Source organism: Chelonia mydas, chromosome 18 (genome assembly GCF_015237465.2).
Source record: "Chelonia mydas isolate rCheMyd1 chromosome 18, rCheMyd1.pri.v2, whole genome shotgun sequence".
Lineage (NCBI taxonomy): Eukaryota > Metazoa > Chordata > Testudines > Cheloniidae > Chelonia > Chelonia mydas.
In genome coordinates this window covers 21,353,904-21,369,266 of record NC_051258.2, presented here as the reverse complement: position 1 = coordinate 21,369,266, position 15,363 = coordinate 21,353,904, and the positions used below count along the sequence as shown (strand labels likewise).

Sequence of the window (15,363 nt, the reverse complement as noted above, 5' to 3'; positions counted from 1 at the left end):
TTCCGGATCCCTGCAGTAAATCCCACAAGGACTTCTCTCGGCGTGGATGGTTCTCTCTAGCCAGAGCTGGAGTCTGCATTTTGTGCTGCACTGAAAACTCACCTACTCTGCTGGAAATGGAGCTGCAGTTCTCTGGGAGCTGGTTTCTAGTGGCACTGCTGTAAGAGCAAACAGAAACTGCCCCTTCCCACTGCATTGTGCTGAATGCTGGAGCAATTCTTGCCCGCTTGCTGGGGGCTGCCATCCTGCTGAAAACCAGGCCTGGCGTATGACCTTGGTGCTGCAAAGGGAGGTTAGTGTCCGAGACTAGAGACCCCTTTGCATGATTCGCCTCTGATCCTGCGCTAACCATCCAAACGGCTTTCCTGTTTAATACCCCGCCAGGGTTGCGAAATAATAGCAGTGCACTCTTTTGAACACCAAAGCTCTTCTTCTGATGGCCAAAGCAGTTGTGCGGCAGGCTGGAGATGAGGTTCCAGGCTCCGCGCGCGGGCTCTTCCTGCTGGCAGTGTCCACAGTGACGCATCCAGGAGAGAGCTCTTTACGCTGACGCCTAGATGAAGTAATGAAGATACTGCCGTTAATTCTAGGCTCTGTGGAAATGACCCCAGCCCCGATCAATTTACAAAACCCGAATTTTGAGCCTAAACGGCCCGACATTGTCCTCCTTAAGCGCCCAAGAGCTGTGTGCGTGATGTGTGCTTGATTCGAACAAATCTCTTCTTTGTTTGAAAGTGCTGTAGCCATGAACCTGGGACTCAGGTCCTGCAAACACTTCCTGTCAGCTTAGTGCTGAATGCCGTTCCAGACCTGCACCCACTGGCCTGCTCCTGGGGGTTAGCGTTACGCCTTGTAGTAAGCTTTTGCAAGGGTTGGGCCCCCTTTTATGACCTAGCATCCATCAGAACCTGCACTGTGACAAAACTGAAGGTGTCAGATACCACCAGATACTGTTGCCGAAGACTTGTGACCGAAGACTTGTCCATGGCTGAGCAGTGCGAATTCCCTTTGAAGCCAACGAGAGCAGAGTACCTGCCTCGCTGCTGTGTCTCCTCTGGCACGCCACAAAGGAAGCAGAGCAGCTTCCTAAGAATCCCTGACCCCGCAGCAGAGTGCTGGTGAGAGAGATTGAGACCAGGCACGGTGCGTGCTACGCTGGTACTGGGCGAATGCGCAGCAATATGCCATAGCAGATGGATTCAGGTCAGAACATATAACTGCACCAAAAATTAGTTCTCTGTTTTGCGTTTACTCTTTAACTTGGCCCACTCAAAAATCCCTCAGTCCCTGATTTCCAGCTACCACGCCGGGCTGCTGGGTAAGAATCCCTTTGCTTCCTCTAAAGTACGAACATTTATCTCTGGCTGCAAGCTGACTTTCCAGGTCCCATTATTTAATCCAAATTTAAATATCAGTATCGAGTGCTGCTGTTCGTTCTGCCTGTCTTCTACCTGCGATGATCCTGTCCTGTTACCGGTTTCCCAAACAGCCAGCTGGGAGCTGACCAGCCATTTGGCAAGTCTGCATCTCCAGGATTTAAAGACACCTGCACTTTGCAGACCTTGTCGAGCAGCTTTTTGCCTCTGCTCTGTGTCATCACAGTCACCCCCAAAGTGTCGCAAACTGATTTCTGGTGGGAGGAGTGCGCAGCAGGGCAGGGGGTGTCGGCAGAAACAAAGTGTCTTTTCGTACCAACAGGAAGGGTGGTTCGATGGATAATCGTGATAATTACTAATAAGTGGGAAGAGAAACACAGGGGAAACACTTTGGGGACTAGTTTTTAACCCCATCTTCCGATTTGGTGTCTGCAGTGCCTTCCACTTGAGTTTGCACACCAGTTACATGAGCACAGACAGCCATTTGCACATGTGACTTGGGCAGCAGCATGTACACAATGGGGTCCATGAAGATGGAAACCAGGGCTGACACTTTGATTGAGACTTGTCTTTCAAGGATCTGCATGAGGCATTAGCAGCTAGTTGAGTGCTGGCCTGATAGGCAACTAATGCTACTGTAAGGCTATGTTTACACACACAGCTACAGCCGTGTGGCTAAAAGTTGTGCAGTATAGCCGCTGTTTGTCGGCTTTCCTGCTGACAAAAAACTCCCACCCCCAAAGAGCGGTGTTAGCTTTGTCAACAGGAGAGCGCTCCTGCCAGCAAAGCACTGTTCACACTGGGGCTTGTCGTCTGCAAAACTTTTATCTTTCGGGGTGTGTGTTTGTGGTTTTTTTTAGCACCTCTGAAAGACAAAAGTTTCGTTGTTCAATTGTCAGTGTAGACAAAGCCTAACTTGGGACAGCTATGTTAACAGCTGGACGTGAGTCAGGCAATAAACAGAAACTTGAGTGAGGCCACATGTCCTTGTATCCCATAGGCTGATGGAGCTGCTTGGCCAATGCTCTCCCATGGGATCAAACACAATTCCCATACTTTGTGTGTCTGTGAACCTGGCTGTGTAACGTCTCGCTTTCCTCCCCCTTTGTGTCGTCTCCAGAAGAAGAGGATGGAGTGCTGGAAGGGCTGGAGGAATTTTATCCAGAGGAGCAGGTGACTGCGCAGAAGAAAAAGAAATCCAAAAAGCTGAAAGAAAACAAGACATCCAAAGTCAAGAGAAGGAAGAAAGAGGTAACGTCTCCCGCTCTCAAGTGAGGCTGGCAGGCAGCTGTTGGACTCTGTGTACAGGCTGTATGCTTGGGATAATGCTGCTGGCCTCCCTTGTGGAGAAGTCGGTGGTCTAGGGATGGAAAAGGACTAGATAAGAGCTAGGTATTTACTAAGGGGAACTAATTTGATGTGTGACGGGGGACCTGTTTCTTAGACTTGGGTGATGCCACAGCTGAGCCTGCAGATTGGCAGTCACTCCCCTGAGTGCCTGGAGAGGCTGAGTGATATAATCACCTGGCACACAGGGCTGGGAGCAATACCTGCATAATTCATATCCTGGCTCTGACAGTGACTCACTATGGCCTTGGGTGAATCACTTAACTTCTCTACCTCAATGACCCCACTGGTTAAATGAGAATGGTACTTGCCCACTTCCAAGAGTCTGTGACGGTTAATTAGCCAGTGTTTAGAGCGGGCTTTGGAATGTGAAGGTTTGAGTATTATTATTTATTAAGGGCTCATTAGTGAGTGATGCTCCCTGGCCTTTGTTAGGCAGGAGGTCCGACTCCGTGATTACAAGGATCCCTGGAAAGTCTGACGCTAAGCGCTGGAGTTTCAGGTGTGGATTTAAACACTCTAATTTACATGCCCAAGGTTGAAAACTGAGATTACAAATGTTGTCTCTTCCTTCACCTGGTCTCCACTAGCGCTGCATGTGTCTGAAAGTGGGGGCGGGGGGGGCACTCCTTTGCATAGAATTACCCAGAATGCTCCTCGTTAGCTGCTGTAGGGGTTGAGCTCTGGAGATGCACAGAGGTGAGTTGGTGGCTGCTGTAACCCCTCCTCTGCTTAAATAACTTCCACAACATGAAGATGCTAGGTTCAAATTTGTGGGTTTTGGTTCTGAGACATGGATGGGCTTAGTCTGTCTAAATGGCTAGGACGATTGATCTGAGAGAGGGGAGAAACGAGGGAGAAGGGAGAAACGAACACCATATGGGTGTAAAGAGTGAACCTGGGGAAATCCAGAGAGACTGAGTTCTGAAAATATCCGTCAGAAGAGTTCAGTCGACTCAGGCTAGTTTGGAGGGACCCTTATTCACGCGTTCAGTGGCTTTGGAATGGGACCGGTCTGGCGTGTTCTCCCCGGAGCGATTTCCAGGCAGAAGGGTGGTGGTTTGGCGCTGCAGCAGTAATGGAGTCACCGCTCTCCCTGGGATTGTTTAGCAGCAGGGACGAAGGTGTGAGTCGGTGGTTTTCCAAGGCCATGTTTGCCTGCTCCTCGTGTGGTCGCTTGGTCTGGGCGCTGTCCTAAGTGAGGCCTGTGGCAGAGCATGTTGGATGGAGGAAGCTGTATGGCTCAGAGAGGGCTGTGCTAAGGGCTTCTCATGCAGAGAACTGTGGAGGTGGGGAAGGTGGGCGAGGGGAGGAGCCAAGATTGTGACCTCATGTTTTTTCAGAGAAAATAATGTAAAACGGAATCTTTTTATAAACGCTTTCTTGGCTGCGCTTCGTGCTCATGCCACTGGGAGGGCAAGATTCACCAGTGCACGCTGGCTACTTTCCCCGCTCCGTCGATGCCAAGTCGCTTGTCAATCTGGGTTGACTAGCCAGTTCAGGTGGGGTTCTGGCTGCCTGGCATTGCTGGAGCAGTGCCAAGCATCCAGAGGGTACTGCCCTGGCCCTATGAATGGATCTGGGGAGACTCTGGCCAGAGCCGTGTAGAGCAGGAAGCCTTCTTCTAGCCTCCCTTCCTCCTCCCAAAACTCAGTGCTTACTGCTTGCCCCTCTAAATGCTTTGTAGTAAGGACTGTGGAAAGGGCTCTCTACCCTGCCGGGTCCCAGGGCCCATAGTTTGTACTTTAATGTTCTAAATCCCAAGCCCTGCACTTTGAATTCAAGGGGCAGCAGATTAGTCTGCTTTTAATTCGCTCTGCCTGGTGTGGTTAGTTAATTTCTCATTTGGAAGCTAAATCTTTCTACAGAAGTAGGCACAGCTGGAGACAGGTACTAATTTGGGCAAACACTGATCTAGTTCTGCCAGAAGTTTAGTTTTTCTTGAGTCCTAAAGGTTTTCACTTTGAGGGTGGATTGCAAAGAGAGAGAAGGGCGCAAACAACTACTAATTAGTGAGAAGACACACAGGGTGGAAGGGGTGAGACTTTCCTTCCTAGCTGATCATTTGCAAGGATGATTACATTTTAAAGCTTACCAGCTGCATTCGTACCCCTGGGTGTTGTGCCGTGATTGCAGATTCTGTCACCAAATACAATGTTTTGTTATGCAACTGTGATATAATGAAAGACAAGGGCATTAATCACTGTTCTAAAACTTTCCTATTTCTATTCCCCAATGTTTTGAAATTCTGTTTATTCTAATATGTTCTTTTTAATGCTGGAAATATGTATGATAAATGTGATTGCCAGTCTTTAATCTTGTGAGTTGTATGTGACAAGCAGTGAATAATCTCACACTTCACATTCTGATCCTATATCCCACGCTTTACATATCAGATATTGAGCTGGCAATTAGGCCTTTTAAATGGAGTGAGTTGTAAGCGGGAGAAGCGTGTCTTCTGGCATCTCACATACAGAGGCGTTAAAAGAAGGCAGAACCAATAGGAAATGGAGGTTTTGTCAAACAGGCTTTTGCATTTGTGAGTTTGGGATTTATAGTATCCCAGTTAAAGACCCATTAGATAATTATTACAAACGATGATTATCAGACACCCCACCAGACCACATGCAGCAGTACAGTGCGCTGATATATATAATAATGTAATATCTGTATTAGGATGATCTCCTTATCTGGTTAGTAAACCCCTCCTGCCAGGGATGCACACACTGCAATGCAGCACCTCATTGACGGTTTGTCCCCGGTGGCAGACAGTAAATCTTTGTGGCACGTACTGTACCAATACCGTTATCTAGGGACTGTGTCTCTTAGGGATGAAATGCAAAGCGACATGTTGGGAATGTAACCAATGTGATGCTGTTTGGAGAAAACAGCATGGTTTTGAGGTTTCTGTGGAGACAGGATATCGAATGACAGACCGCCCATTTCCAGGGTATCTCGCAGGCAAGAAGTGGGGCTGGGCAGGATGTGCTGGCTTCTCAGGATGTGACATTTGGAAGGATTTGGGGAGGTTTTTTTTTTTTTTTTTTTTTTTTAGAGAAACCAGATTCTCAGTGAATTACTGTCCCAGTGAATTCCCCTCATGCAGCTCCCAGAGGATCCACTCTACTCCCAGAGCCCTACACTGCAGCGTCACTTCTGGCCCCGAGGGATGCTTCCCCTCTGCTCCCTGGGCTGTGTGCTGCCCCTCAGGCCACGGCTACAGTACAATCTTAAGTCGACTTCATGTAAGTTGACATCAAGCCTCCAATTTAAGCAAGTCGATCTTGCGTGTCCACACTAAGCTCATTGTGTCGGCAGAGTGCATCCTCACTAGCAGGGCTTGCACTGACCCATGGAGCACTGCACTGTGGGTAGTTATCCCACAGTGCACGTAGGCGAGTGGAATTTTGGGTTGGGCTTGCAATGCCTTATGGGACCAAAACATTGGCGCAGGTGGTTATGGGAATATGGCGTTTACAGCCTCCCATGGTGCACTTACCTCCCTCCCTCCCTGAAATCAACAGCAAACAAACCAAGCCTTTTTCATGCCTTTTTTCATAAGCATGAGTTAGATGCCGTAGCACGATAAGCATGGACTCTGCTCAGCTCTACACTGTTGTTATGAGCATTACAAACACCTCGTGCCTTATCCTGCAGCATTTACACAGCCGATACAGGAGCCACCGCGCTGAACAGTGTGATGCCACACAAGCAGCCCTGCTGGAAGACACAGAGCGGAGCAATTCGTAGTTACTGGCAACAGTCACGCTTCACCTTGACCCAGTGGAGCACCGTTTCTGGGCCTGGGAAACAAGCACCGACTGGTGGGACCGCATCATTAGGCACCTACGGGATGACGAGCAGTGGCTGCAGAACTTTCGAATGCGTAAGGCCATTTTCCAGGAACTGTGGGAAGAGCTTTCCCTCGTCCTGCAGCGCAGCCATATTAAAATGAGAGCTGATCTGACAGTGGAGAAGTGAGTGGCAATAGCTCTGTGGAAGCTTGCAACGCCAGACTGCTACCAGTCAGTGGGGCGTCAATTTGGAGGGGGTAACTCTACGGCGTGATCTATTGTGATCCAAGTTTGCAGGGCCATTAACAGACTTCTACTAAGAATCATTGAATATCAGGGTTGGAAGGGACCTCAGGAGGTCATCCAGTCCAACCCCCTGCTCAAAGCAGGACCAATCCCCAACTAAATCATCCCAGCCAGGGCTTTGTCAAGCCTGACCTTAAAAACTTCTGAGGAAGGAGATTCCACCACCTCCCTAGGTAACGCATTCCAGGGTTTCACCACCCTCCTAGTGAAAAAGTTTTTCCTAATATCCCACCTAAACCTCCCCCACTGCAACTTGAGACCATTACTCCTTGTTTTGTCATCTGCTACCACTGAGAACAGTCTAGATCCATCCTCTTTGGAACCCCCTTTCAGGTAGTTGAAAGCAGCTATCAAATCCCCCCTCATTCTTCTCTTCCGTAGACTAAACAATCCCAGTTCCCTCAGCCTCTCCTCATAAGTCATGTGTTCCAGCCAGGTCTTCCCCCAGTCCTGCCCACTGCCCCACAGTGATTTACCTCTCTGCTGGCTGCCCTGGGAACCCGAAACATACTGCTGAGGAGGGTCATATGACCGCTCTTGTGGCTTCCCTGTGCTTCCCCGTCAAAGTCATTTTTCTGTGGGGAAGCAAAGAAATCTGCCGGGGACATAAATGCTGCGCATGCGCAGTGACGCAGAATTCCCCCAGGAGTAATAGAAGCGGCATGTCTGTGGGGCAGAACCAGAACAACTGTTCGCCTCCCTTGTTTTCTGGTATGCTTGCTGAAGCTCCTTGTATATTCATGCGGCACTGCCATGTGTCCTGCTGTCGCCCTTCTCCCCCCGGGCCCCGCGCAATCTTGGCGTAGATGTCAGCGTTTCTTCTGCTGGATTGGAGCTCTGCCTGCACAGACTCTTCTCCCCACACAGCGATTGGATCCACCACCTCCTCCGTGCCCCATGCCGGAGCACGTCTGCAGCCTTGAGTCTCCAGGGTCAGCTGTGCTGGCGAGCTCTCCACGCTGATCAAACAGGAAATGAAAACTCAAAAGTTCCCAGGGCTGTAACAGGGGCGTGGCTGTTTCCTGGGTACCTGTCTGACGTGCTGTGGAGTTGAAAGCGCTCTCCGGAGCGGTCACAGCGGAGCACTGTGGGACGCTTCCTGGAGGCCAATTCATTCGAATTACACAGGGCAGTGTCTACCCTACCCCACGTCGACCCATGGATGTCGGATCAAGGGCTAAGCCTCTCGTGGAGGTGGAGTACAGAAGTTGACTTTACAGACTGCGTAGGTTGGCGGAAGGGACTCGGTAGTGTAGACACAGACATTATTAGATCAGCTTATGTTGCCCTAAGTTTGTAGCGTAGACCAGGCCTCAGACTCGGCAGATGAAAGACCAGGCCCTGGATGGGAGCTGCGCTCTCGTCATGCTATAGCGTGGAGGGCAGAGGGCCCCTTCTCTGCGGCTGAATGTCCAGGGGCCGCCGGGGTGGCGTGCCCCTGTACTTGCATGTGCAAGGTTTCTCTGAACATAATTGCCAGGCTGTCAGATACCCCAGCTGCCTTTTAACCCTCTGTAGGTATCTGTGGATGCTGGCAGCGCATGGGTGCAGTGGCAGGCCAGCGAGGAAAGAGTTACGTATCTCTGAGTAACCTTCCTTCGGGAGTGTTGCTGCGGTTGGTCGGAGCCATAGGGTACGAAGGACCCAGGCAGCTTGGGCTCACTTAGCCATGGTCAGTGCACGTCCAGTGTCCAGCGTGGGACATGGAGAGTGATTAGGGAAAACAGGAAATGTGGGCTGGAGAGAGGGAGGGGACGTCAAACAATAAACACAGCTGGCTGGTGCATGGTGCGCAGGATGAAATGAGCTTTGCTTGGCTTAGCTTTCCCTGCCGTTTAAACTGAGCTGCTCACGCCTTTGACCTGGCTGGGCTGGTGATCGGGATCCCAGGGCGAGCTCTGGACTTCCACACCGAGAGCCAGATTGTGGCAACCTCCCTCCTGGGGGAGGTGGGCTCCAGATGCCATCGCGCCCCAGCATCACCCAGCCTCAGAAGGGGATGAGCCTGGGATGGTCATAGGGAGCTCTCGCACTAGATCACTAGAGGGAAGTGGGGTGGTAAAGCTGCATGCTGAGGGACAGGCTGGCAGGGCAGGGACAGACACAGCTCTGAGTAGCACTCTCTGGTCCAGCCACTTAATAGTTTACTATAAAAGCACCAGAATGGTTGTTCTCCTTACATCAGTGACTCAGGTAACCACAGGTCCAGCTGTTGATATTTAAAGCGCCAGCTGTCGGAGTGCAGACAGTATGAGCCGTCCCTCTTGCATGTGAATGTCTCCATTTGCCTGCACCGATGGCTCAGCTGTTCCCTATTTAGCGCTATCCTGTTTAGTGCAATGGGATTATTTTTCTTCACCTCAGACCCAGGCTGGCTGGCGACTTTCTCCTGATACCCTTTGAAGATCAGATCAAGATAACACTGCAAGGTCGATACGATGACCCGGAAAATCATTCACAAGCATCACACAGTTCTAGTTTCCTATTTTATTAATGAAAGTAAGGAAAGCTGGAGCCCAGCACTGTGCTGCCGAGACCCACTAGTGTCTGAGTGGAAATGGGTCCTATCTATTATGTAAGAGACAAGCGGCTCAGATGGAGCCAGGACATCTCAAATCAAGGGACTTTAATTGTTTAGGTAGTGAGCAATGTGCCATGGAGCTGTTGGAGTGAGGGATGTGTGAGCTGCTCTGCACACATGGCTTGGCACAGTGTCGTCAGACTCATCCCCTTCTGCAGGTTGTTTGTTTCGTATTGATCATATTAATTAATATATTTGTTTCTGCACCTGCTAGCATGTTCCCATTTGATAAATTATGCTGGAATTTGCAAACAACAAATTAGCAGCTATTGCATCAGTATATTACAGCTCGTTAGAAGCAGGATTGCTAGTAAATTACAACGCTGCCACTTGGGTTCTGATAGCGTTCTGACTTTGGGCACTGTCCGGCACTTGGAGTCATTCGGGCAGAACCTCTTGCTCATGCTGAACCCACCGATTTTATTTGGACTCTGCATGGGCGTAAGTGTCTGCTTGTGCTGATCTGACGGCAGGATTGGGCCCAAGTGAGCAAGTGTCTGCTTGTGCTGATCTGACGGCAGGATTGGGCCCAAGTGAGCAAGTGTCTGCTTGTGCTGATCTGACGGCAGGATTGGGCCCAAGTGAGCAAGTGTCTGCTTGTGCTGATCTGACGGCAGGATTGGGCCCAAGGATTGGGCCCAAGGAGTAATGGTCTCAAGTTGCAGTGGGGGAGGTTTAGGTTGGATATTAGGAAAAACTTTTTCACTAGGAGGGTGGTGAAGCACTGGAATGCGTTACCTAGGGAGGTGGTGGAATCTCCTTCCTTAGAGGTTTTTAAGGTCAGGCTTGACAAAGCCCTGGCTGGGATGATTTAACTGGGAATTGGTCCTGCTTTGAGCAGGGGGTTGGACTAGATGACCTTCTGGGGTCCCTTCCAACCCTGATATTCTATGATTCTATGATTCTAAGTGAGCAAGCTTTCTGGGATCTGCTGTTTGCTTAGGGAAACACCTTCATTGTTCATCTTGAAACCACTGTTTTAATGATCGTGAAAGGTGCTGGACTGTGTCAGACTCAGAAACTCTTAGCCCAGCCAGGAGAAGGCCTTTCTCCACAGCAGCGTGTCTTAGCTCTGCCATGGAGTGACCACTTTCAGGGAATTCGTGGCTCAGCCTGGTCTTGGCCTTTCTGCTAAGGTTGCCAACAAGGGGCTAATTCATACTAATTGCTGTAGTGTCCAGGGACATCTACATCGAGCACATCACCGGCCACCGACAGCACCAGGAGGAGTGAGCCGGTACGACGTTGTGCACACACTGTGGGAAAGGGACTGAGAGGCCTTCCCCATCGGACCGTCTGAACTGGAACCGTAAACCCACTGAACATTAAACCCCACCAATGAGGGTAGACCCATCCCCACCATCGTATTCACTCACTATACCCCGCATACTGAACATGGCCGTTGTGTGGATAACTTACCCCATATCTCAATGTCTGTACTCTGACCGGTTAAACTTTCCCCCCAGTCGGGGAGATTGCAGATTATGTGATCCTTGCTCCACCAGCTCCTAAATCGAATTTTACACCCCTTGATAATCTGTACCTTATCCCCTGACAACCAGAAACTTCTATGCTTGAACTCTGTACCGTTTCTTATTTCAACGTTTTCTTGTGATGTGTTTCCTGAGCAACTAGAGATTGGGTAGAGTTCTGCAACTCATTACCCATAGGCTACGTTTGTCTCAGAAGTGACTTTGGACTGCTCCTGACTTGAGCTGGATTTGAACCAGGATTTGGATATGAGGCAAAAAGCTCCATGTTGAGTTTATTTTACTCAAAAACGTGCTTTCTGAGTGCTCCGTTCCAAAGCTGAAGGGTGACAAGGTATCTCAACCTCACTTGGATTTTCAGTGGAATGTTCTCTAGTCTCAGGACATTCTAATAGCCCTATTAGAATACATGTTTGTCATGGGGCCATGTTGCCTTTACATACAGGGTGCTGCTTGTTGTCTGATGTTTCACTGAATGCAGATGAGTTCCCAGAAGCATATGAAGATTAAATTAGTGAAATGTGTGCAGATGAATTTCAGTATCCTATTGTAAAGGGAGGTCAGCAAGTATCAAATATGCAAGCCCAGTATAGCTAGTAATTTCCCTATCCCTTTCATTGCCAGACTCAGTGTAAAAGATGCTGTTCTCTTCAAGTCACCCACCCCACTCTCTAAGAGGAGATTGTCTAGACAAGGTAGCACATTAAAATGCTTTTGCAAGTGCCTGGAGCCTAACAGTCTGTTTATTTAAAGAACATGGATTCAGACTTGCCTTTTATTGTCCAACAGACTTTGGGAAGAAGTCACAGTCCAGCAAATACATAATTTTTTGTGGTCATAGTATTGTTCTTTCTTTGCTTTTTATAGACACAACACAAAGCCCAGCTCAAGTCATCAGCCTATCACATCTTTTCCCCCTTAAGCAGAGCAGAGACCATTGTAATGTACGGTTTCAGAGAAGCAGCCATGTTAGTCTGTATTCGCAAAAAGAAAAGGAGGACTTGTGGCACCTTAGAGACTAACAAATTTATTTGAGCATAAGCTTTCGTGAGCTACAGCTCACTTCATCGGAATGCATCTGATGAAGTGAGCTGTAGCTCACGAAAGCTTATGCTCAAATAAATTGGTTAGTCTCTAAGGTGCCACAAGTCCTCCTTTTCTCTTTGTAATGTAGTTTCTCCTCAAAAAATCATCTACAACATTTTCTCCCGAACTGATTATTTTATTTTAATAGTGCCCTGCCTAGGACTATTTAGAAGAGGCACCTGGAAATAACTGCAGCGTGTCGCACGTATGTTATCTGATTGACTACTTGGTGCAAGAAAGGAAGAGAAGAGAAAATTTGATAAATGTCTGTTGCATTCAGTTTTTATTAACTCCTTGTGTGGACAGCATTAGTCTGATTTGATTCTGGCTGGCGTAAAGCTTGACTGAAAGCCCAGTAGAACCAAGGGAAAGACTGTCCTTGACTTCATGTGACTGAGTCACATTCTTAACGGGAATCAGAAATATGTGTGCAGCAATGACTGATAAAGAAGTCCAGAGTTGAGGCTGCTTCTCCTGAGCTCCTTTATTGATACCTGCTAGGTAAATGCACATTCTGCTGTAAATAAAGTAGACAACTGGAATTCATTGTGGATGTGTAATACTGAGTATATGAATGGGGTGCAGACTTCTGCACTTAGCTGGGATTTTTAAAATATTTAATCTGTTCAAGCTTTTATTTAAAAAAAAACACAACTTTTTTTGACCCTGAAATTTTAAGAGGAGCATTGTTAGCTCTTAGTTTTGCATGCATTAATTTGTAGAATGCCTTAATGTGTATCAGCTATGTTGCAACTCTTTAGAGTCTATTTGCCAGTAATATTCAGTCATGAGCCGATGGCAGAATTGATGCAGCAAGTGCTGAGAAGATCTATTTACATAAAATAACCAGCCTGCAGTTTGAACCTGAACATATGTAGATGAAGGTCCTTGTCAGACAGGGAGGCAGAGAGAGAGAGAAGGGATTTCAACCTGTACTGCAGCAGTTACTATGGCAACCAATTATTCAGTGCTAAATTATAACTGTTTATAACACTGGTAAAGAAGAAGGCTCAATTTTGTTTTAAAAGCTTGAAGGACCAAAAATCAGTAATGGCTGCTGGGCAAGGATGCTTCCCTAGCATTAGAACATTTGATTTTGTGTATTACAATATGAAAATCCATCTGCCCACCATCCTAGACTGGCTGAGAATGCCCCAATATGGAGGAACAGAGAGACACTTGAACTGGGGGTGGTGAACAATTCCAGCGGGCTGGCTGGCGTCATGTTCAGACATGCACGGATTTGTCCTTCAGACAACAATGCAGTTAGAAAATTAAAATGTGACATAGGGCAAAATAACGCACAGCAAAAAGACGTGTGCAGAGGTTGTGTGCGTTGTTTTTCGTTTTGGATACATTAAAAACCAGTTGTTGGCTGTTCAGTAATATTTAAATGTCTAATAGTGAATTGGTAGAAACAAGGTTAAATCAGCTTTATTTGTAACCTGGTGCAAGGTCTCAGGCCAACAGGGAATCAATTTTAACCTCTGTCTAGAGTACTTATCTGGCCCTTGTTATTGTAAGCCTTCCTTCCTTGTTTTCCTCTAATTAATTTCTGGTCCCTAACTTCACTCAGGGATTTATTTAAAAGCCCAGCTGTTTGCCCCAGTTTAGGCTGAAACATCCTCAGACTGACTGTCCATGGTCATGCCTCCCACATTGCTCTTGCAGCTTTAGGGTCTGAACATTGACCTGTAGGCTGTGATTGGCTAGAAGGGAATACCTGAAGAAATAATTGTGAGTCGTCCTCAGATTTTGTTATAAAGTATAAATGTCTGGTTCTAAAGAGAAAAATAAGATGTCCCGTCTTGTACTAACCCCCGAAAATGTAGGCAAGGCCTTTCCTTTAATAGACATACTGCTGAATTATGAGTCTCTCCTCTAATGGATGTGAATGGTATCAGGTGATCAGATTTCTGATAGAAGGAAATGTTTTATTGGTGACAGGATGGTTCATGGGATGTGGAGCTTTCCCCGTGGAGGTGGCTGGTCTAAATCACCAGAGTGGGTCAGGAGTGAGCCAGAGCTTTTCCCACCTGCTGTTTATCTGGTGGTCTCAGACCAGTTCCTAGTAGGGTGATGTTCATATAATGAAAAGCCTTTGCCAGCACTGCCCCCATCCTAGCTGAGTAGCCAAGGATTGAATAAAGAAAAGGAGGACGTGTGGCACCTTAGAGACTAACACATTTATTTGAGCATAAGCTTTCGTGAGCTACAGCTCGCTTCGTCGGAAGCTCACAAAGCTTATGCTCAAATTGGTTAATCTCTAAGGTGCCACAAGTCCTCCTGTTCTTTTTGCGAATACAGACTAACACGGCTGCTACTCTGAAAGGATTGAATAGTTATGGAGGATGAAGAACGCCTTACCCTGGGGAACAGGCCAGGACAGGACTGAGCGAGAGCAGGGCTAAACGCACAATGGTACTGCCTGGGTGTGGCTTGTTACTGTCACACTGGACCTGGCTATGTGGGACACACTTAATGTTTTGTAGGAAGAATCTACATTGCTAAATATAATGATTGGCAACGCTTCCCCCCCAGGAGAGGGGGTGGTCCATGGGAGCTTCAAGACAGAACTCATGGCCACTGGCTAACTGGCCCCCTTTGCACTGTGTGTTTTAATCACAGCTCTGTGTGTCTGTTGCTTTTTCAAACTATCTTCCTGCCAGAAAACCTCAGTGGAAATATTAGCCCTGCATGCACCTTCAGATCAATCAGTCCTTCTGACTGCGTGGCTCCCCTCCGTTGATTTTTGCCAATAAATGTGACTGCTCCCTATGGCAGACACAGAGCAAAATCAAAGGGTAAGTTCTGGGTAAGGAAGAAATATGTATATGCCCTGTTAGTGAGTGCAGAAGGTGACCTCTGGACCTTGAGGCCTTTGGCCAGCCAAGGGTCAGCCAGCAGCTGCTAGCTCTTCTGGGGGCTTGTGACAGAGTCCACTCACTGCAAGAGTGCATCCTCCTGGCTGGGCATGGAGTAGCAGTTTTCTTCCCTTCCCATACGGCACCCCCTGCTAATGGTCACTCAGTTGTGGTGGTGGTGTCTCTTCCCGCAATTCACAGTGCTCTCTCTTTGTGACTCAGCCTCTGACTAGGTCACCGTGTAGTTCCCCCAGTTCTGGTGTATCAAAGTCTTGCCAGACCAGCTGTCCAATGTCCTGTGCCACGTCCCAGTGGTTGGTAAGGGAACCCAGGCCCCCCCTCTACACTGGATTCCAGCCCCGGGATCCTATAACTAGCAGCCAAGGTCTGCCAGGTCCCCCTCTTTGCTGCAGCTTCCCTGCGCTTCTTCCTACCCTGCCTTCTCAGACTTTCTTTCTCCCACAGCTCCTCTGTGCTTGACTCGTCTTCCAGGACTAGGATCCCAGGGCTTATTTTCAC

At 48.2% G+C, this 15,363-nt stretch overlaps 1 protein-coding gene across 5 annotated transcripts in view; it reads left to right on the top strand.

Annotated features, from left to right (window-relative positions):
- The window catches only part of CHD5 (chromodomain helicase DNA binding protein 5), an 82,760-nt gene that overhangs the window by 8,577 nt on the left and 58,820 nt on the right, over positions 1 to 15,363 (top strand). For 4 of the 5 annotated variants that reach the window (XM_043531798.1, XM_037881231.2, XM_043531796.1 and 1 more), the window contains exon 2: positions 2,497 to 2,627. In XM_043531798.1, the coding sequence (XP_043387733.1) occupies positions 2,497 to 2,627 (131 nt within the window). The remainder of the gene's footprint in view (positions 1 to 2,496; positions 2,628 to 15,363) is intronic. The other variant, XM_043531797.1, reaches the window with a different exon arrangement.